We start from the raw sequence: 24,555 nt of genomic DNA on the forward strand, positions 1-24,555 counted from the left end.
TGAACTCTTCTATCACACCTACAGCACATCTCACCACTGTCTTACAGCTCTCATACATGTCCTGCACCACTCTAACATACTTCTCTGCCACTCCAGACTTCATCATACAACACCACAGCTCCTCTCTCTGCACCCTGTCGTACGCTTTCTCTAAATCTACAAAGACACAATGCAACTCTTTATTACCTTCTCTGTACTTCTTCACCAGCTTCCTCAAAGCAAATACTGCATCTGATGTACTCTTTCTAGACATGAAACCATATTTCTGCTTACAAATGCTCACCTCTGCCCTTAACATAGCTCCCACTCCTCTTTCCCACAGCTTCATTGTCTGGCTCATTAGCTTCATACCTCTGTAATTGCCACAGCTCTGCACATCTCCCTTGTTCTTAAAAATCGGCAGCATTACACTTCTCCTCCATTCCTCTGGAATCCTCTCACTCTCCAAGATTTGTTAAACAAACTAGTCAGAAACTCTACTGCCACCTCTCCTAAGCACTTCCATACCTCCACAGGAATGTCATCAGGACCAACAGCCTTTCCACTCTTCATCCTCTTCAACGCCCTTCTCACCTCACTTCTACTAATATTTGCTACTTCCTGTTCCACAACAGTCACCTCTTCTACTCTTTGTTCTCTTTCGTTTTCCTCATTCATGAGCTCCTCAAAGTACTCCTTCCATCTTCCCATCACCCTCCTGGCATCTGTCAGTACATTTCCATCTCTATCTTTAATTACTCTAACCTGCTGCACATCCTTCCCATCTCTATCTCTCTGCCTTGCCAACCTGTACAAATCCACCACACCCTCCTTACTGTCCAATCTAACATACAAGTCCTCATATGCTCTTTGTTTGGCCTTTGTCATCTCTACCTTCACCTTACTCTGCATCTCCCTGTACTCCTGTCTACTCTCTTCAGTCCTCTCAGTGTCCCACTTCTTCTTAGCTAGCCTCTTTCCCTGTATACACTCCTGGACTTCCTCATTCCACCACCAAGTCTCCTTGTCCACTTTCCCCTTACCTGATGATACACCAAGTACCCTCCTACCTGTCTCCCTGATCACATTGGCTGTAGTTGTCCAGTCAACTGAAAGCCCCTCCTGACCACCCATAGCCTGTCTCAACTCCTCCCTAAAGACTTCACAACATTCTTCCTTTCTCAGCTTCCACCACTTTGTCCTCTGGCTCTGCCTTTGTCCGCCTTCCTCACCACCAGAGTTATTTTACACACCCAGACTAATGACCAGAATACTTAAAGTTTTCTATTTTGGAAAAATAAATTTTGTACTAAGTGTATTTAAGTTGTAATTAAATTGTACAAAAGCACAATTTTAAGTGTATTAAGTATATTTTGTGTGCTAAAGTGAAACAACTTTAAGTACACTTAGCACACTTAAAGTATCTGGCTGTGTGTGTACTAACATACATACCTGAAATTATTAATAAAATTTAAAAATAATTATAATGTATTATAATTATATTGCAGCAATTCTTACTGTGTTACAAATACATGATTAATACACTATAAGTATATTCTTATTGCAGCAGTAGCTGTTATACTTCTGGACAATTACAAATACTTAAAAAGTACACTTTGTGCTTAATACAAGTATACTTTATTATATCATACAGTACATAAAACCTTCTATACTACAGTATTGTGTTACCAGTACACTAAAGGTGCATTTTCTACACTATAACATGTTTTTGAAAAGCATTACATCAGTAACTATGAGGCAGATTTTATTCATAAGTTCAACAGATTTAATTTGCACAAGGTTACAAAAAAGCACTACTATAGTTTATTTGTGTTCAACAAAATGTCAGGTTGTCTCACAAACACACAAACTAAAATGTAAACAGTTGTGTGAACACAGACAGACATTAGTATTAGAGTATACAGGTACAGTATTAGTTTAAACCTGGTGTGTTGATTCTGTTACACAGAGACTGAAAACAGGCCGAGAGCTACGGAGCCATTATACCACAAGCACATAATACAATACTTATAACATTATAAGTACATAAGATTCAGCACTAACACATTAGACAATACATTCTATAGATTAAAGTATGTACTTAATTACAAATTACCTAACAAAAACCATAAAGTTACTTTATGCCGATGAAAATAAAATAATAACAATACGAACTAATGCACGCGATGTTGCAGCTTCCAGCCATTAATTCAGACTAGAAGCGGAGGCCTGATTAGCTGGTGTTGCACTGATTCTAGTCTTTGGTTGGCTGGAATAGTTGCAGAGTTCTGACGCTGCTGCAGTTTGTGCAAGTGTTGCTTTATGACAGGGAGCGCACAGAAGAGTGAAAGAGAGAGAGAGAGAGAGACATAAATTATCTTGAATTTTTTTGGCGCCCAAAAGCGAGTTTAAGAGAGAGAGTAGTGCACTAAATATAAGCATAAATAAGTACATACAGTGGTGTGAAAAACTATTTGCCCCCTTCCTGATTTCTTATTCTTTTGCATGTTTGTCACACTTAAATGTTTCTGCTCATCAAAAACCGTTAACTATTAGTCAAAGATAACATAATTAACACAAAATGCAGTTTTTAAATGAAGGTTTATGTTATTAAGGGAGAAAAAAAACTCCAAACTTCTCTACATGGCCCTGTGTGAAAAAGTGATTGCCCCCTTGTTAAAAAATAACTTAACTGTGGTTTATCACACCTGAGTTACTGATTACTGCCACACCTGTTTTAATCAAGAAATCACTTAAATAGGAGCTACCTGACACAGAGAAGTGGACCAAAAGCACCTCAAAAGCTAGACATCATGCCAAGATCCAAAGAAATTCAGGAACAAATGAGAACAAAAGTAATTGAGATCTATCAGTCTGGTAAAGGTTATAAAGCCATTTCCAAAGCCTTGGGACTCCAGCGAACCACAGTGAGAGCCATTATCCACAAATGGCAAAAACATGGAACAGTGGTGAACCTTCCCAGGAGTGGCCGGCCGACCAAAATTACCCCAAGAGCGCAGAGACAACTCATCTGAGAGGCCACAAAAGACCCCAGGACAACATCTAAAGAACTGCAGGCCTCACTTGCCTCAATTAAGGTCAGTGTTCACGACTCCACCATAAGAAAGAGACTGGGCAAAAACGGCCTGCATGGCAGATTTCTAAGGCAGAAACCACTTTTAAGCAAAAAGAACATTAAGGCTTGTCTTAATTTTGCTAAAAAAACATCTCAATGATTGCCAAGACTTTTGGGAAAATACCTTGTGGACCGACGAGACAAAAGTTGAACTTTTTGGAAGGGGCGTGTCCCGTTACATCTGGCGTAAAAGTAACACAGCATTTTAGAAAAAGAACATCATACCAACAGTAAAATATGGTGGTGGTAGTGTGATGGTCTGGGGTTGTTTTGCTGCTTCAGGACCTGGAAGGCTTGCTGTGATAGATGGAACCATGAATTCTACTGTCTACCAAAAAATCCTGAAGGAAAATGTCCGGCCATCTGTTCGTCAACTCAAGCTGAAGCGATCTTGGGTGCTGCAGCAGGACAATGACCCAAAACACACCAGCAAATCCACCTCTGAATGGCTGAAGAAAAACAAAATGAAGACTTTGGAGTGGCCTAGTCAAAGTCCTGACCTGAATCCTATTGAGATGTTGTGGCATGACCTTAAAAAGGCGGTTAATGCTAGAAAACCCTCAAATAAAGCTGAATTACAACAATTCTGCAAAGATGAGTGGGCCAAAATTCCTCCAGAGCGCTGTAAAAGACTCGTTGCAAGTTATCGCAAACGCTTGATTGCAGTTATTGCTGCTAAGGGTGGCCCAACCAGTTATTAGGTTCAGGGGGCAAATAGTTTTTCACACAGGGCCATGTAGGTTTGGATTTTTTTCTCCCTAAATAATAAAAACCATCATTTAAAAACTGCATTTTGTGTTTACTTGTGTTATCTTTGACTAATAGTTAAATGTGTTTGATGATCAGAAACATTTTGTGTGACAAACATGCAAAAGAATAAGAAATCAGGAAGGGGGCAAATAGTTTTTCACACCACTGTATAAAAAAGTACATTTATATTTAACTAAAAATATACTGAGACTACCGTATATTAAAAATTGTATTCTAATGTATACTTTCTGTACATTTGTACAATGATTATTTAGAACATATTTTTTAAAAATATACAAAAAATAAATTGGAAAACAAAGTTTAAATAAGTGTGCTTTGGAAATTAGACCAACCTTTCACTTAAAGTATATTTTCCTATAATATATTTTTGGAAAGTGTACTATAATACAATTATTTTAAAGTATTCAATTCAATTCAATTCAATTTTATTTATATAGCACTTTTAACAATGGTCATTGTCTCAAAGCAGCTTCACAAAGATGAAAGAAATTCATAAAAAAAAAAATTATATATATATATATATATCATATATATACATATATATATATATATATATATATATATATATATATATATATATATATATATATATACTGGATCACTGGGAGCACAGGAGCAGGATGTAGATGTAGATCGGGATGGGTAGAAAAGTACAGAACAGATGGAGAGAATTAGCGTAGTTGCCATTCAGGATAGGTATACTGGAGTATGAGGTTATGGGATGAGTCACGCGTATGCCAGATTAAAGAGATGCGTCTTGAGTCTACTTTTAAACTGGGAAACTGTGTCTGAGCCCCGAACACTGTCTGGAAGGCTATTCCAAAGTTTTGGAGCTAAATATGAAAAAGCCCTACCCCCTTTTGTAGATTTTGAAATTCTGGGAATTACAAGAAGTCCGGAGTTTTGTGATCTTAAGGAGCGTGGCGGATTATAGCGTATCAGAAGACTGGTTAGGTATGTGGGAGCTAAACCATTTAAAGCCTTGTATGTAAGTAATACTATTTTGTAATTAATTCTAAACTGAACAGGTAGCCAGTGCAGGGATGATAATATTGGGGTTATATGATCATATTTTCTGGATCTAGTGAGAACCCTGGCGGCTGCATTTTGGACTAACTGAAGCTTGTTTATTGAGGATGCAGGACAACCACCTAGTAATGCATTACAATAGTCCAGTCTGGAGGTCATGAATGCATGAACTAGCTTTTCTGCATCAGATACGGATAGGATACTCCTAAGTTTGGCAATATTTCTAAGATGGAAAAAGGCTGTTTTTGTGATATTGGAAATATGATTTTCAAAGGACAAGTTACTGTCTAATATTACGCCCAGGTCTTTTACTGTTGAGCTGGTAGTAACAGTACATCCTTCTAAACGCAGGCTGAATTGTGAAAGCTGTTGTGTGCTGGTTTTTGGGCCGATGAGTAATATCTCTGTCTTATCTGAGTTTAGTAAGAGAAAGTTATTGGTCATCCAATCTTTTATGTCCTGGACACACTCTGTTAATCTAGACAACTTAGGTATTTCGTCTGGTTTTGTTGAGATATATAATTGGGTATCATCAGCATAACAATGGAAACTAATCCCATGTCTTCTAATGATGTTACCCAGGGGAAGCATGTATATTGAGAACAGCAGAGGTCCTAAAACTGACCCTTGTGGGACTCCATATTTTACTGGCATTACACCAGACAGTTCTCCATTTAGATCTACAAAATGGTATCAATCAGACAGGTATGATCTAAACCATTTTAATGCCTGCCCCTGAATACCTATGTGATTTTGTAAGACTTTTGTGACTTTTCCATCTATGAGAATATTATGATCTATAGTGTCGAATGCAGCACTAAGATCAAGCAAGACTAGAATTGAGGTGCAGCCTTGGTCCGAAGCTAAAAACAAGTCGTTTGCAATCTTAACTAGTGCAGTTTCTGTACTATGATGGGTCCTGAAACCTGATTGAAATTCTTCAAGGATGTTGTTTTCCTGCAAAAATGTGCATATTTGAGCTGATACTACTTTTTCTAATATTTTTGATATAAAGGGGAGGTTTGAAATCGGTCTATAATTTGTTATTTCATTTGCGTCCAAATTAGATTTTTTAAGAAGCGGCTTAATAACTGCCAGCTTCAAAGGTTTAGGTACGTGACCTAGATATAATGAAGAATTAATAATGTTTAAAAGTGGCTCTCCAACCGTATGCATCACTTCTTTCAAAAATCTGGTTGGTATTGGGTCTAACAGGCACGTTGTTGATTTAGCTTAGGTGATAAGTTTATAAAGCTCTTCCTGTCCTACACCTGTAAAGCACTGAAAATCTAAATGTGAAGCTCTAGGCTGAACTAGATCATGAGATGCTATTAGAGGTTGAACTTCCGTTATTTTCTTCCTTATGCTATCGATTTTTTCATTAAAGAAGTCCATAAAATCTTCACTACTAAAATGTTGTGGAGTACTCTCTGCAGGCATCTTAAGTATGTTTAAAGTTTAATTCCAAAATGTGGTAAAAGCATAACATTAGTATACATTTTATATATTTATATAACTGATGGTACAACTTTTTGTTTCTATATATTTGCAGTGTACTATTGAGGATTTTAATATATTTGTATTACACTAAAGTGTATCTTTACACTGGGGCATGTAAATTGAAACCTATTTTCTGTTATACAATTTTACTTTTAGCCATACATAAAAGGGATTTACTATTTTAAAAAGTTACATTTACATAGTAAATTGTTAATTCTGTTTTCCCCCCAAAAGTAAAGCTGTGGTGTTAAAACACAATACAATCAAGATCTAATTGAATTAATGAGTCAAATGAAGGAGAGAACAGAAAGAGACAGTGTGTTCAGTCTATTGATGCCAATTTTATTTGAAATGTTTTGGTTATTCGATGTCCTACTTGCTTATAAAAATAACTTTGTATTTTTAATCCCTGGTGTCACTTCTTATTAGTACCTCAACCTCAAATTTATCAAATAAATGAACTCTGTGGTTGAATTGCACTCCTCAGGTAGTCACTGATTGCATTAACTTGCAACTGCACCGTGGTGAGGGGGGGAAGTGCTGGGAGTACATTTCAAAGTTTGGCAGAAAGACACAGGGTTTACTGAGTGGATAATGTCAAGGCACTGCAGAGTAGAATAAGGAAACAAAAGTCAAAGCATGCTTTTATTATTTAAATGCAACCTCAACACCGCCATCATATTTACCATGTGTCTATTTAGCTTTATTTTTAATTTCAGTATAAATACTTTACTAGATATTAAGGGGCATCGGTGGACGGTTGTTTTTATGGTCATCCTCCATCCACTAGGTATAAGGGCTCACTGAATGAGTCCATAATTCTTATGATTGTGTAAAGCTGCTTTGCGACAATGACAATTGTTAAAAGTGCTATCCAAAGAAACGTGAATTGAACTAAATGATTTGACGACAATGGAAGTGATACAAGATACATGTTGTGGTCTCACCAGAACCTAAAACTATTGGGCACCAGTGGGAGATTTTGGAAAGGTGTGTTAGACAACACCACCATAATCAAAACAAACCAGGAAATAATTAGGAAAGACCTTTTGTAAGAATGGTGTTCATCCATTTAGGAGAATTGAAGATACTTGCAGAACTTCTACTATGATGGATTGAAGCTTTTTGTCATGGCTTGTGGTGATCCGGCATCAACTAATACACGTTAGCTTTCCATCATCACCCATTTCAATATTTTTGTAATATTTTTCGTGGACATTGGAGTTCTAGTGTCTGCTTAAAAAGGTTGTGACCTTCAAATCTTATGGGCCATAAACCTGGACTGAGTGCTGGTTGAAACACACTGGAGTAATGCAGTCTAATCAAATCATTCTGTAAGTCAATGTGGTTTTTAAAATAAAACATTCAAACAATCAAACAAACAAACAAAAAACGTATAACCACACCAAGTGCATTTCATGAGTTCCCCTGTACCAGATGACTCTTTTGTTGCTGAACTTGTTGGTGGAGTCGCCTAATTGAAAGGTGGTATATTACACCAGTGACAGTGTACTGATAAGAAACATACTTTGCATGTGACAGAGCAGTGTCGCATTTTGTTCACTTTCCATTTGTGTAATTGTTGCTTGATATAGATAAGATTGATAAGAAAGACAAAAGCATGATTGGGAGGTGAAGGAGCATGATTGATATTTAATCTTTGGTACACTGGCCGACGCCTGCAGAGGCATGAGTGCGTGGCATATGAGTCAAGATTAATTAGTCAAATACAGCAAAATTGTCATGGAAACCTACAGATATAAGAATGTGAATATTTTAATATTTGGAAAATAAGAACATAACATAAGTAATGAAAAATGATTATAATGTCAGAAGCACAGATTTATCAAAAAGCATGTCAAACTACTGACTATTAATCCTTTTTACCTTGTCTAAATAAGTATTCATGCTTTAAAAGGATACTTTTCCAGATAAAGCTTTTCCTCTTCTTATTTTTAAGTAAAACATATGTACTGGAGTAGAATGTGACCACTAATCAAATGGCCGCATGCCACTTAAACTGTGATTAAGTGAGGAGCTGGCTGGCCAGTACAATGTTGATAAAGGGCCAGGCCTTGGCCCCTCCTTGGCAGTCACACAATAGCAGGTGGTATAAAAGCCTATAGAAAGGAAAAGCTCTCTCATATACATCTGTGGGCCTTCGGGGTATCCACAGACCAGCCATGGGGAAGTACAAAGACAATCCGAACTGTTGGACTCTCGGCTGGATCATACTCCTTATTGGAATAAGCTCCACTCAATCAGGTACAAGACATTTCAGTTTATTTAAATTGAACACACACACACAATGAGCATTGGAATTAGGTTCAATCGATCACTGCAATCAAGTAGTTATCATTACGATGAATATACTCTTCTTTATGATGGATTCGCACAAGATGCAAAATCTGATGCAAAATATAATAATAACTTAAATATGAATACAAAAATATTAGTATACATCAATGCTTGACTAATACACTGACTCTCCTTCTCATCAACAGCCGATGGACCAGTCAACATTGCACCCCTGACCAAGACCATCTCTGGTGAGTCGCACATCAACAGCCATGGTAGATGCTAGTATGGATATTGTTTATAAAGCTATGAATTGTTGAAACAGGTAAAGCCTAGAGGGTAGACCTTAAAGGTATTGTTTATTTGGAAGGTACTTGTTTTATTTAGAAAGTGAAAATAAAGGCTTTAACCAAATTCAGTTAGATCAGTTGGATTATTATGATTACTGTATATATACTACATATAATCATGAGTCTAGTTAATATAAATATTAAGGTTTAGTAATGTTCTCCCAAAACTTTAAGTCTAGCAAGAAAACCCTTGATTTCAAAGAGCATCCCAAATGGTTTCTAATGCTCTTCTAACAGGTTTTAATGATACACTACATTTCCTGTCCTGGGGCAATGGTGCATGATTAAGGAATGTCAAAATCAGGATAATAAATACAGGCATCTTTAAATAATAGGGTGGTATGGAGGTGTAGTGGTTAGCACTGTGGCCTTGCATCTCCAGAGTTCATGGTCTGATAACCGCCTTGGGTCTGTGCGTGTTCTCCCTGTGCATAATATAGCAATGGGTTCTGGAGAACAGGAAATGTTGCCCATATAAGGTAAAAGGTAGAGAACAAGTCAAATGAAGCACAAAGCACAGACTATAAAGGACCAAGGGCTGTTTGACTTGGCCAAATGTGACAAAATTATTTAAAATAAATCTGTACAATATAGGCTTTAATAGGAACAGAATGCATGTCATAATACCAAAAATACAATGACACTGTAAAAGAAAATCCTAAATATAGTCTCATGTAAGTGCCATTTCATTTCACAGAACAATAACAGTGTAACTAAATTAATTTTCCTTGTTGTAACCTTTTAGCAAGAAATGTTAAATAAATGTGACTATGTTAAAGATATTCTTACTTGCTGAGATGTAACTTTTTTCACTATGAAACAAAAGTAGTAACTATGATCCACTATAGAATATATAAAAAGTACATGAATATATATATATATATATACACACACACACACACACACATATATATATATATATATATATATATATATATATATACACACACACACACACACACACATATATATAGTGGAACCTTGGATTACGAGCATAATTCGTTCCGGAAGTGGGCTCATATTTCAAAACACTCATAAACCAAATTTAATTGTCCCATAAGAAATAATAGAAACTCAAATTATTTGTTCCACGACAAAAAAAAGCTAAATACATAAAAATAATTAATACAAAATATAAAGTAAAAATAAAACAAATCAACCTGCACTTTACCTTTAAAGTAGCGCTGTGTGTGTGTGTGTTTGGGTCTGTCGTTATGTGTTTGCGTGCGTAATTTGACACTGTGCCGGTTCACAAACACACACACAGCGCCTGCTTGCAGCTCTCTTCCTCTCACATAACTACAGGCTGCGGCAGAAAATTAAATTTTTAACCTTCGAATAAAAAAAGTTTTTAAAAAAATGGCGCTGTCTGTGTGTGTGTGTGTGTGTTTGGGCCTGTTGTTATGTGTGTGGACACGCGTAATTTGACACCGTGCTGTTTCACAAACACACACACACACACAGCGCTTGTCTGCTGCTCTCTCTCTCTCACTAAAGGCAATTCTCGGTACTCATAAACCAAGACTCGTGTTTCAAGTCGAAATTTATTAAAAATCTTTGCTTGTCTTGCGGAACACTTGCAAACCACGTTACTCGCTATCTGAGGTTTCACTGTGTGTATATATACGTATACCTATCGTTTTATGTGCAGAATTATACATACTCTCTTTTTGAATCATAAAACCTGGTGCAATAAATCTGATGTCATATTTGTTGTTTCATTTCGTTTATCTGATATAAAGGAACTTAATTACTTAATCATCCAAGATCTTACATTAGAGCTAACCTTTAACCTTACAAACGTAAATGAGAGTAAGTGTGATTTTTCTCTTTGTCATGTCTTGCTTGTTTATTATTGATCAGATTTCTGTTGTTCTTCTATAATCTAATTAAATAATGCATTTATTTTTAAGGTAGCGTCTACATAACCAGTAATAACTAATAGGTATTAGATGTATTAGGTGTATAAATTGTCTGATTTTCTGATCATTTAAGTCTCTTGTCCCTCTACAGGACTGAGTCCGGCTCATAACGAACGAGTCTGCAGCACCTGGGGCAACTTCAACTTCAAAACCTATGATGGAGACTTTTTCCAGCTCCACTCTACGTGTAACTACATCCTGACCTCGCAGTGTTCAAGCAACTATGAGGACTTCAACATCCAGCTGAGGCGGCAAGTCGTCAGCGGCGAGCCCCTGATCACCAAGATCACTATGAAGCTGGACGGCACAGTGGTGGAACTTTCCGAAGGCTCCGTCAGTGTGGACGGACAGGAGTGAGTGACCTTTAACCCTTAAGGAAACAGTCTGGGTGTTCATAAAGGGGTTTATGTTATTGTAGGTGTAGGTGTATTGCTATAAAACCTATCGATGTAATGATTTGTTTCCCCACAGGGTCACTCTGCCCTTCAGCCATTCTGGTGTCCTGATTGAGGTCAACCCCAGTTACATCAAAGTCATCGCCAAGCTGGGCCTCGTCGCCATGTGGAACAGAAACGATGCTTTCATGGTGAGTGTATAGAAAATATCCAGCTACTCACAATCCATAATGCATCCCCATATATTTATAATACCTGCCTTAAATACTGTATACATCATACACTGTGGTGTAGTATAAACAAAAACAGTTAACATAGCAGACATTGTTATTCATCACAGCATCACGCGATTACAATCAAAATACAAATACAAATAAGTCCTAAGATATGTACTGTATATAAGATCTCATCTCTTGATTTCTATTCTTGATTCTTGATTTCTATTGTTTAAATACGATGGATTCATAAATCCGAATTACTTACCATATTTGTTTTGTAAGTAATTCCAGCTGATGTAAAGTCCGAGACTTAGAGTAATTATATGCTGCAGTACCACAATGCACTTTATCTCGATTTGTTAACTCTGTGTATAATTTCTGCTTGGTTCACGCTTGTCTACAGGTGGAATTGGACAACAAGTACAAAAATCAGACTTGTGGACTTTGCGGTGACTTTAATGGAGTTCAGCTCTACAACGAGTTCATCAAAAACGGTTGGTTTTATGGTTTGATTATTATTTTTCTTTATTATGTGTCAGCTGATAAGACATAGATACACTTATAAAATATGTACATTATTTGTCATTTGTGTAAAATTATATAATGTGTTAAAATAATGTTATATAAACATAATCAATGCTCCCAAGAGTGACTTATATGTTCTATTCTACTGATCATTAATGATAAAATATTACAATGTACAGTTATTTTGTGTACTGTAATAAAAAAATGTCCACATTAAACCAGTTAATGCGATGATGAGCAGGATATAATGTTAAATTATGGCTAAAATGATGCAGACGTAAAAACATGACAGGGGTACAACATAATGGATTATTTATTAATGCATTTTCGGATGGTATTTTCAGTGTGTGTGTTTTATGGCGTATATGAAGTACAATAAACTAAAAGCGTTGTGGTTTTTCTCAATTAACCAAAGGGGCTGAGATTTCCCCATCAGACTTCGCCCAGTTTGCAAAGATGGACGCTCCGACTGAAAGCTGCAGTGAATCAGCTCCTCCATCAGATGAGACCTGTGTGAAACTGGTAAGACCTGCAGTAATAATAACAGTAAGAATAAGAATGCCCAATTTAAATTAAATAGTCACTAGACACTTTTTAACACTATAACACTATTTAATTTTTTCTATTTCTAGTTTTGTTTTCCTGGATTTTTCTTTTTTTTCTAATTATTACTTTATTATCTGTCTAATTGTGATAATTGACATATGTTTTCTTTCCTCCTCAGACCTCAGCATGTGAGCAGATGCTCTCCGGTCCACCTTTTAGCGACTGCAAAAACCTCGTCTCCCTCGACTCCTTCATCAAAGCCTGCGAGTCGGACATGTGCCAGTGCAGCGGCAACTCCAGCAACTTCTGCCTGTGCAGCACCATCTCTGAGTATTCACGGCAGTGTGTGCACGCTGGGGGCAAGCCGGGCCAGTGGAGGACGGAGCAGTTCTGCGGTAAGTCAAACTCAACAATCACACTTTGTGCAATGCCGTCACTAACGGTGTATCCTTATAGAACAGAAAAGGGACATGATATTAAAGTTAATGGTAATAAACGATCATAGTATTTTTATGTGCATACATGTTTATCTGATTAGGTTTTTTTTTTTTACAGCCAAGACATGCCCTTTCCCCAACATGGTGCACCAGGAGTGTGGGAACCCATGCATTAACACCTGCTCGAATCCTGACCGAGGACAAGTGTGTGAGGAACACTGCATCGATGGCTGTTTCTGTCCCCCAGGTATTAAACTGTCTCAGCATACTGTATGTAAATGAGGGTTATATATGGTGAAAGATCAAATTCATGTCATTTCAACTCAAAAGCAATATATATACATATATATAAAAACAAATGTGTGTGTTTGCAGGTTTGGTTTTGGATGATCTGACAGGCCAAGGATGCATTGCACAAGACCAGTGCACCTGCATTCACAACGGCAAAATCTATCAGTCCGGTCAGAGCTTCACCAGCAACTGTAAAGTATGGTGAGGATGACTTACTGCAACAAACCTTTTCATGCAGGCCTTTAACATAAGCAAAAGTCCAAAAGATGATTTCCAGTGGGAACAGTTGGTCATATTCTCCTGGTTACCTGGCAGTTGGCGACACTAGCCCCATGATCATGAGCATCCGTGAGCTCAGTATGCAGAAGAGGGCAAATAGCACAAATATGTGTGAATTAAAATATTTAGGCTTCAATTTCCATCAGGATCTTGACACTGTTAAACCTTGATTAGAGGATATGAAAATAATTCTTACAGTTTCATCTTTCTAAAATCTATAATCCATATTTAAAATACTTCATTGCACCTTGCACTGTTACATGTAAATACTTAATTATCTTAAAGCTTACTTGCAAATACAGATACCTTTGCAATAATATATATATATATTGTTATCTGTATATGAGAATACAACTTGAAACTTGAAACTATAACCTTGAGTTAGACAGCATTACTGTGTTCATGATGGTTATCGTTTTGCATATGTTTTTTGTGCATTTTGATCATTTACCTGATATTGTCTCTGTGTTTAGCACATGCACCTCTAACAAGTGGAGCTGCACAGAGAAGGACTGCCCCGGTACATGCTCCGTAGAGGGCGGATCTCACATCACCACCTTTGATGGGAAACCATACAACTTCCACGGGGACTGTTCATACATTCTGGCTGAGGTCAGTGCAACAGTGTGATGTTTCGTATTTGAGTTTTTACTCCTAACCCCCAAGGAGGTGAACAGGCCTGGCAGACAACTGCTTGGGGCCTCAGGCCAGTAGGAGCCCCCGACTGGTTAAAAAAAACATTCCTTTAAAAAAAAAAAAATTTATATTATGATGAATGCTGGTTGACGAAGGCCCCTGCAAGGTTTTGCCTAGGGCCCCAACAGACTCCATGATATTCCGACTGTATATCCCATCAATCCCTTCAATCTTAATCATTGAAAACTTCTTCATGTTCCATTTTCAAAGCCATGACTACATACGTTACTCCAGTGCTGTATTTTCTTTTAACTCACTTTTATCTTGATTCACTAACTGCATTATTCAGTTCTCACTACTTGTGACGGTAATAATTTCAAATTTGATTATTTTCCTTGGACGTCCCAGCATGTCCCCATTCATTCTCACAACCCTGTACTACATGACACACCTTAAATAACCACCTCACTCCAGAGACCATTTTTGTCTTTTTCTAACCAGTCCTTCCTCCTTTTCATCTCTAATGTCTTTGATATTTAAAGATTTCTTTAATGTCTTTTTCCACTTATCTTCTTGCACATTTATTTTCAGCTTTATTTATCTTGCACAACATTTTAAAGTCTGTTTTAAAGTTCTCCCTGAACTTGAGTTTTTCAGCACTGGACCTGTTTCCTGTACACTTTCCTGTTTTACTCTTGCAGCAGATTCAAGTCTTTATTAGAGTTAGTGTTGAACACTTTGGAAGCTTCCAGTACCGTGAGCTCTGGTTTGGCTTGCACTCTAATACCTACACCATCTTTCTTATCCAGATTTTCTTCACTTGTCATTTCCATGTTTGATTTTTATTTACTGTCATTCAAATTCTTTTACAAATATCCTTAAAAGACTATTTACACCAGAGTCTGTCTGTAAACGTTTGCTGTGAACACACTCACACCTTCACCATCTTTCACCATATTTGTACACTTTGCACATCCTGGTGATGTGCTGAAACCCAGCTCACTACCTTCTGCTTTCTTATGAACATGTTCAGTATCTGCACAGAAGCATTCAAATTTAACTCACGTCTCTTTTCTTGATGAAAACCCAGTGAGCACTTTGACTTGGCTGGAATTCAAAACTGTCTTCTTATTTGAATGTCAGGTATTGACCTGAAATTTGTCTGAATTTATCTCTAATGCTTGATCTTGATTTATTTATCATTTTTGTGAAACCATTCACAACATTCTATTTTTCTCTAAGTACTGTATCACTATAAAGAGTGCCACTGTTCGGCCCTTTAGACTATTCTTCTTGTTCTTCTTCTTCTTCTTCTTCTTCTCCTTATTGCTGTTATTAAGACCTTTTTTTTTAAATGAATAAATAAATAAATAAATATCATTATTTCTTACTCAGCAAACCAAAGGTGCTGAGTTTGTGGTTGTGGGAGACTTGGTGCGCTGCGGTTTGACGACCACCGAGACATGTCTGAAGGCCGTGACCCTGGCTTTGTCTGCCGGAAGCACTGTGAGTACCGTTAATGTATTTTAATCACCATTAATTAATAATGAATTCCATTTCTAGTGTGAGCAGCATGACCACATTGGAAGGCAAATGCGTAAGAATAGTAATATGTGTCCAGCTCCTGAATATGTCCAAAATCCTGTAGATATTCAACTACATAGTGTGTGTGATGTACGTAGGGGGATGCAGAAGCATGGTGTATTTTGAGTCCCAGATGCAGGACATCCAATCTTATAACAACACATGGTGTGTACATTTGCCTTTAGGTGTTTAACATCCAGCCTGACGGGAAGGTCTTTCTCAACCGAATCTATTCTCAGCTTCCTCTCTCTACAGGTGAGTAAATATGTACAAACTGTATAATTATTCAACACCTCCTGTCGACAGCTATTGCACGTTATCGTGTAAATGCTGTGTTTAATCAACTAACCTTTTTACTCCTCATTCAACTGCAGCTGGTGTGAATATTTTCCGGCCCACCACGTTTTACATCGTCGTCCAGACCTCTTTCGGGCTTCAGCTGGAGATCCAGCTCGTACCCATCATGCAGGTTTACATAACTGTGAATGTGACTCACAAGCAAAACTTACTTGGTGTGTTGAACACTTACTTACTGATGTATGATAGTGTTATTGTATACTGGTTCTTATTTACACATAATACACACTGTAAATGATATCATTGTGAATTTGGTTTACGTAATTAAATGCATTAGCTTTAATGTACAAGTGGAAATGTGCTGTATATAGACACTACTTGATTCTCTGGTCTATCATGGTCAGGTCTGTGTGGAAACTTTAATGACATCCAAAGCGATGATTTCACCACCATGAGCGGATCACGTGAAGGAACCGGTGTTGGTTTTGCCAACAGCTGGAGGACGAGAGCTAACTGTCCTGAAGTGAAGAATACTTTTGAGAACCCGTGCAGTCTCAGTGTGGAAAATGGTACTTTTTTGTTTTGACTTATAACCAATAATTAAAAAAATAATAATCTCATTTTTTATTATTGAAATCTGGATACATGAAGTGGAGAAGGACTGTTTTTTTAACATATGTGTAATCAGAAGAGTGTTTACTGCTGGTGTATATTAAAGAGAGAGAGAGAGAGAGAGTGTGTGTGTTTTCTGCATACTTTAGTATTGGGTGATCAAACACACCGAACACTTCCTCCATGAAATTAAACACAGCTTGTTAAAATGTATTCAACCCAATAGAAGGCAAATATCATTGGTGTATCCAATTCAATTACATAAACAAACTTTCTGTTACCTCTTCTTTTTATTTACACTTTCCAAATACTCATCACACATCTCAGAGTCTGTCCCTGTGTAGCTTGTTAATGCTTTTCCTGACTGTTCATTAAAAGCCAGAATAAATGCATTTCATCCACTTTGTTTCTCCTTTTAATTTCAGAAAAATACGCTCAGAAATGGTGCTCCCTGCTGTCTGACCCCAGTGGTGTTTTTGCCGCGTGTCACTCGGAGATCAGCCCGGATATTTACCAAAAGGTACACTGCAGAGGTTGATTAAGTATTCGAGCACAACAGTTCCAATTTCAGCACAACATTGTAATATTTAAATAATTACCTGTGTGTCACTAAAGAACTGCATGTACGACACCTGCAACTGCGAGAACAGCGAGAACTGCATGTGTGCCGCTCTCTCGTCTTACGTGCACGCCTGCGCCGCAAAGGGAATCCTCCTCCCGGGCTGGAGGAGTGACGTGTGCAGTGAGTACAAACGACCAATCAATTTTATTCTTCTTCAACGCGATAATGTATAATGCCACATCATAATCATGTGAACATCCCGTTTCGTGAACATCTGTCCACAGTGAAATATGCCTCCAGCTGCCCGAGCACCATGGTGTACACCTACAACCTCCAGAGCAGCATGCAGTCATGTCGCTGTCAAAGTGACCCAGATTTCACCTGCTCGGTGACCTTTGACCCGGTAGATGGTTGCGTTTGTGAAGAAGGAACGTATCTTAACGATAACGGAAAATGTGTTCCGCTGGAGAAATGTTCCTGCTACTACAAAGGGTCTGTGATTCCTCCTGCAGAAGTCATCAGCAAGGACGGTGCCATGTGGTACGTCTCACTCACACAGTGAACCAGTCTTTATGTTTATCGAGTCAGAGTCTCAGACTCCCAGAAAGTCATAAACATTATTTAAAATATTATTTTTCAGCACCTGTAAGAACGGCAAACTTAGCTGCATCGGATCTGCCACAGATCAGCCATGTAAGTGCTGGTATTTAATATCCTCAGGCCTTGATTTACAATAAACAATGCCAACTGATTTACCAACAGGGTGTTTGAAGGATTCTGTCATTCAAATAAATAAAAAAAACATCCCCAATTACCATGCAGTTTAGGGCATGACCAGGGGTTAAAGTGCGTGCTGACAGGTGGGGGAACGCTAATTCTAGTGTGGTGGTGAAAAATGTATCACCTCAAAATAACACAGAGTGTGTGCAATGTGCTTTTTATGCATGGGGTTTGCGTGTTCTCCCCGTGTCTGGTGGGTTTCCTTCGGTACTCCAATATCTGGATGATATATCGAGCAATTTACCAGTGCGCCACCCGGAGGCCCCTATTTCCCTGTAATACTCATGATACAATTCCTACACTTATTTGTAGTTTATTACCGCCAATACACCGCCATGCAACTGCACAACTCCAGGCACAACTGCTGCCCGATATGTGAGATCTTGGTGCAAAACAACAACAACAACAACAACAACAGCACATTTTTAGTGAAATGGTAAAAGGCAGGGCAGTAGCATTGCTAATGATGTTATTGATTGATTATTTTAATTAATTTCATTTCATTGCATTATTTTTTCCTTTCAGCTTGTTCCTCACCAATGGTGTTCTTCAACTGCTCTAATGCTGCTCCAGGATCTACAGGCTCAGAGTGCCAGAAGAGCTGTAACACAGTGGACATGGCCTGTGTAAGTTTATAAATATCATATATGTATAATAGAATAGAATAATAATGATGATGATTATAATTAAGAGAAATATTTTCTACAACAGATCAGCACAGAGTGTGTCTCAGGCTGTGTGTGTCCTGCGGGGCTCGTGTCTGATGGAAAAGGGGGCTGCATCCAAGAGGCTCTTTGTCCTTGCGTTCATAACAGTAAAATTTACCAGCCTGGAGAATCCATCAAAGTCGACTGCAACACCTGGTAAAAAAAAAAAGGAGCTGATCTGATTATCTGTCTTTTGTGTTTTTATTAACGACAGTCCCTTCACATGAATGTAAAAAATGGAACATGTGTGGCAAAGTAGAAAAAAAAAACCTCTATACTTCTTGTCTTCTCTGAACACAGCACATGCAAGGACAGGAAATGGCAGTGCGGTGTCGATTTGTGCCATGGAACCTGTACAGTGTATGGTGATGGACATTATGTCACATTCGATGGAAGAAGATACACATTTGATGGAGACTGCGAATACACCCTGGTCAGAGTAAGTACGTCTCCCCGATACAATCAGAAGAAGTCAAAAGAAGACAAGAAAAACAGAGTCTGCTGCTATACAAAAGCATTACACAATCTGGCCTGACACATAAACCAGTCAGAATATTTCTCTCTCCGCTGGTTGAAAAGAAAAGTGCTGACACTAGAGGCTCCTTCCATAAATATGATATAACAAAAGGCTTATGTCATGTAAATCAGTTTAATTTTCTTTCTTTTTTATGTCGACAATAAGCTAAGGGACTGTGCTTGTTGACTGAAAATAAAACGACCCCATGTACAGTACAATGCTGTAAACGCACAGAGTAACAGAACTGAAAGCTATAACCTGTTGAATCAGCTTACTCCTGCGGCCTGTTTTATATTAACCAGCACAGTGCCTTCTAAAGCGGCATGCTCAGTGTTAGAGCAAGATTCCAGAGGAAGTCTGACTGCATTACCCTGCTGATAGATTACCTGTTAATATTTGGTCAAATATGTGATCGTTTGTTTACACTGCCATCTATCTTAAGCAAGCAACACAAAAGACAATACTGATGTGAATAAAAAAAAAACTAAAAGTTGAAGTGGAAATGTAAATGTCCCCAGATGCAGATTGATTGATGAATTAAGTGTGCCTGAGGGCTTGGTGGATAAATGATGACATTTGAATATTTCTGTGTTTGCTTAAGGATCACTGTGGCCACAGCAATTCCAGCGGCAATTTCAGAGTCATCACCGAAAATATTCCCTGCGGAACAACCGGCACCACCTGCTCCAAAGCCGTCAAAGTCTTCCTGGGGGTGAGAGTTCCACTTTAGCTCTCTTTGACACTGTATTTTGTTAGTCTATCTTTATTCATGTTTAATGATAATAATGTGTATTAGCAAGAATTACAGTACAACAGAAATAAACCAGGCATTATTTCTTCCCTATATAGAGCGTACAACTAATCAGCACACAGGTTATTATAATATCAACCTATTGCCTTTTTCAGAGTAACGAGCTCTTACTAACAGATGGAGGCTATGAAGTTATTCAAAGAGGTGCAGGAGATGAAATTCCCTACCAGATCAGCGTTATGGGCATTTACATGGTCATTGAGGCTAATAATGGGCTTCTTCTGGTGTGGGACCAGAAGACAAGTCTATTCATCAAGCTTAGTCCTAACTTCAAGGTAGGTTTACATTCAAACAGATTAATAAACAATAATACCCAATGAAGAATGAAGTCAACTATGTTGATCTCCCATGACAGGGTGAGGTGTGTGGTCTCTGCGGAAATTATGATGGCAACACGAACAATGACTTTACCTTGAGAAACCAGGGTGTGGTAACCAATGCACTGGATTTTGGAAACAGCTGGAAGGAGTCCTCCAGCTGCCCTGATGCTAGTCAGATCAAAAATCCATGTACTTTTAACCCCTATCGGCAAGCCTGGGCCCAGAAACAGTGCAGCATCATCATGAACGACATCTTTGAGAGCTGTCACACACATGTAAGTTTTATTGCCTAGACTGGACACTTGAATATTTAAAAAGTACAGCTAATGCTAACTGTTTGTCTTTTTCCCTGTAAAGGTTGACCCCACACCGTATTACTCTGCATGCGTAAGAGATGCCTGTGCTTGTGATAGCGGAGGAGATTGCGAGTGTTTCTGTACTGCTGTAGCTGCTTACGCTCAAGCCTGTAATGAGGGGGGAGTGTGTGTCGCTTGGAGGACACCGAAAATCTGCCGTGAGTTGCTCTTGATTTCAGGGGCAAGTTAAATTGAGTGACAATTACAGAATTGAGTTGCTAAGTTTTGTCCTTTAATTCCTGCTCATGCAGCACTGTTCTGTGATTATTACAACCCTCCTGGTGAGTGCGAGTGGCACTACAAACCCTGTGGTGCACCCTGTATGAGGACTTGCAGGAACCCCAAAGGAACGTGTTCCAGCCAGATACCACCACTGGAAGGTATACAAATCATTTTTGGATTTCAGGAGTAAAATAACACATGCCCTCACACATGCCATTTTTTTTTTGCGCCATATACATTACATTTTATTATGTCGGTTTTAAACTAACAAGCCTATTCAATGGGTTTTAACAATCATATTTTTATTATTGTTTACCATTAATTATTATTATTATTATTATTATCATTATTATTATTTAAATATATTTTGTTTACTTAAATAGTAATTCTGCACTTAAATTAAATATGTTGATACATAAATAATATATGAATCATTATATTCAGTGTGTACCTACAGGCCAGTAATGTTGTAATTGAGTTTATGTCCTTCTTTAGGCTGTTACCCAAAATGTCCTGATGATCAGCCATACTTTGATGAGGACACAATGAAATGTGTGAAGAAGGAAAGCTGTGGCTGCTATTCCAAATCAAAACATTACAACAATGGAGATGAGGTCCCGAGCACACAAAACTGTCAGAAATGGTAAGCATCATATATATATATATATATATATATAACAGAAATGGTAACATCATTAATGTAAAAATACATTTTCCCTTATAATTTGCTTTTAAATAAAATTATGTTTGTTTTTGCAGCTATTGTACTTCATCAGAAATCAACTGTAAAACAGATGATAATGGTAAGAATGAATTCTTACCACGTAGCATATTCCAGCACTTGAAACTAATGGTTGTGTAAAATGAATAACTTTACTTCTTCTCTCCAGCGTGTACATGCATCTATAATGGAAAAATCTATCATTACGGAGACACTATCTATAACACTACTGATGGATACGGCAACTGCATCACTGCTAAGTGTGGAAAAAATGGAAAAATTGAAAGGGATTTATATCACTGCTATACAACACTACCACCAACAACAACAGTCTTCAACTTCTCCTCAACCACAGGTAACTAGTGCTGGTTCAACTTGTAAAATAGCTAATTCAGTATTTTATATACAGACATTTGTCTTGTGGTTTAGTACAACCTATACTTTTCTAGCAAATTACATTACAAATTACACTTAATTACCTAATTCGACAAATATTGACATATGTAATTGGAAAGAGATTTCTTTTTACTTTTTTTTTACTTTTCAAAATGCATCTATTTTACACATAATGTACAAGACTGTAAAATCAAAATTAATTAATAGGTTAGATTCTATTTAAATATTTTTCCAACCCATAAGATCCCATGGTGAACGATGCACCACCAACGTTCTATAAAGTTTTTCATTCAGCTTTATCCTTAAATTTAAACCCATACTGTAAGTTACATCTAATTAACATCCTGTTGGAGTCATGTGACAATCTGTGAATTTGTGTGACATGACATAATTTCATAAATGGTGTTGTGCTGGGTAGCGCAAACAAATTTACATAATTAATAATTATCTTAACTTTTACATTTAAAATTTCCTTTAAAAAAAAAAAAGCACTTATGGTTTAAACTGATTTTGTTAGTCTTCATATAGCATCAAAAAGTATCATAGTGACGCTAATGTGATTGTTCTTTATTAATTAATATGATCCAAAAAGTCAAATGATTTGACTAATGAATTGAAAACAAATCAATTTATATCAAACAAGGAAAAAATATCTAAATAATGTCTGATATACTACACAGTAAAATCAGAATACGGAATGGCCAATATTTATGGAACGTGGACAAGAAACAGCACTGAAAACAAACAGAAAACAAACAAAAAAATGCAATAACAATATCTGTGATGTACATTCTAAATGTACAGTTTGAATGTAATAAATATATTTGTATTTTAGTGTCAACTCTGCATCCAAGTACTTTAGTGACTTCAAAACCAACAACTACAACTGGACCAACAACAATTACATGCCAGCAAACATGTGAATGGTCAGAATGGTTTGACGTAACGTTCCCAACCCCTGGACACAGTGGAGGTGACTCTGAAACATACAAGAATATTAGAGCCGCTGGTTACAAGATCTGTAATCAACCATCCCAAATTGAATGCCGTGCTGAAAAGTACCCAAACATAAGCGTTAATGAAATAGAACAGAAGGTGGAATGTAATGTTAATGTAGGCTTGATATGCAAAAATGAAGAACAATCTGGTACATTTCCATTATGCTTGAACTACCAAATACGAGTTTACTGCTGTGATAGCCACTGCTCAACACAGACAACGCCATCAACAGTACCGAAAACGATATCAACCACTCAAACAAAACCACAGTGTGAAGTCTGTTCCTGGACACCATGGATAAGTGTTGACTATCCTGAATATGGACCAAATGGAGGGGACAATGAAACAATCAAAAACATAATAAAATCAGGACGATATAAGATCTGTGAAAAACCAGTTGATGTTAAGTGTCAGGCTGTGCGTTATCCAGGTGTGCCATTATCAGAGTTAAACCAAAATGTTACATGCACTGACTCAGGTCTACTTTGTGAAAACAAATATCAAACTTTAATATGTCTTAATTATGAGGTAAAGGCAAAATGTTGTAAACCAATAGAATGTAAAACAACCACAACAACAACAACAACAACCACCCCCACAACAACACCAACTACGACAAAACCTACAACTACTAAAAATAAATGCTTACCTTTGTGCTCTTGGTCTGACTGGATGGACTTTGGGCCTCCTACAAATGGTCCTAATGGTGGTGAAATTGTCCCAATGACAAGAATAAGCCAGACTTATCCAAAGCTCTGTTCCTCCCCACAAAAAGTTGAGTGTAGAGCAAAACTCTACCCTGACCTACCGCTTTCACAGGTGGGTCAGATAGTGACTTGTAATGCTCAAGATGGACTAATTTGTCTCAACCAAAACCAAGGGCTTCAACAGCAGTGCTTTGATTATGAAATTCGAGTGTCTTGTTGTGAAATAAAAGGTCCGGGATGCACAACAAACAAACCAACAGCGACACCAATAACACCCACACCAACAACCACACCAACAACCACCACAACATCCAGCACACCAACAACTACACCAACAACTACTATTCTCACAACAACTACTACTACACCAACAAGCACCACAATAACCAGCACACCAACACCTACACCAACAAGCACCACAATAACCAGCACACCAACACATACACCAACAAGCACCACAACAACCAGCACACCTACACCAACAACAAATACTACGACTACTACAACACCACCTACTCCTTCCTCGACACCTTCGTGCACACTTGAATGCTCTTGGTCTGACTGGATGGACTTTGGGCCTCCTACAACTGGTCCTAATGGTGGTGAAGTTGTCCCAATTAGAAGGATAAGCCAGACTCATCCAAAGCTCTGT

General features: G+C 37.7%; 1 protein-coding gene across 1 annotated transcript; it reads left to right on the forward strand.

Moving 5' to 3' along the window:
* Nucleotides 1-8,598: 8,598 nt before the first annotated feature.
* On the forward strand, nt 8,599-21,942 carry LOC128543185 (mucin-5B-like). Its single transcript, XM_053513545.1, has 28 exons — nt 8,599-8,680; nt 8,920-8,964; nt 11,077-11,338; nt 11,457-11,571; nt 12,002-12,092; nt 12,539-12,645; nt 12,848-13,064; nt 13,225-13,353; nt 13,481-13,598; nt 14,150-14,288; nt 15,708-15,818; nt 16,082-16,151; nt 16,271-16,408; nt 16,598-16,762; nt 17,231-17,325; nt 17,421-17,547; nt 17,652-17,907; nt 18,008-18,060; nt 18,673-18,773; nt 18,859-19,010; nt 19,155-19,293; nt 19,973-20,083; nt 20,278-20,457; nt 20,538-20,777; nt 20,860-21,016; nt 21,110-21,238; nt 21,576-21,723; nt 21,840-21,942. The coding sequence occupies exons 1-28, from the start codon at nt 8,599-8,601 to the stop codon at nt 21,940-21,942; spliced, it is 3,780 nt and encodes a 1,259-aa protein (XP_053369520.1).
* The last annotated feature ends 2,613 nt before the right edge of the window (nt 21,943-24,555 follow it).

The sequence above is a fragment of the Clarias gariepinus genome, chromosome 15, assembly GCF_024256425.1.
Source record: "Clarias gariepinus isolate MV-2021 ecotype Netherlands chromosome 15, CGAR_prim_01v2, whole genome shotgun sequence".
NCBI lineage: Eukaryota > Metazoa > Chordata > Actinopteri > Siluriformes > Clariidae > Clarias > Clarias gariepinus.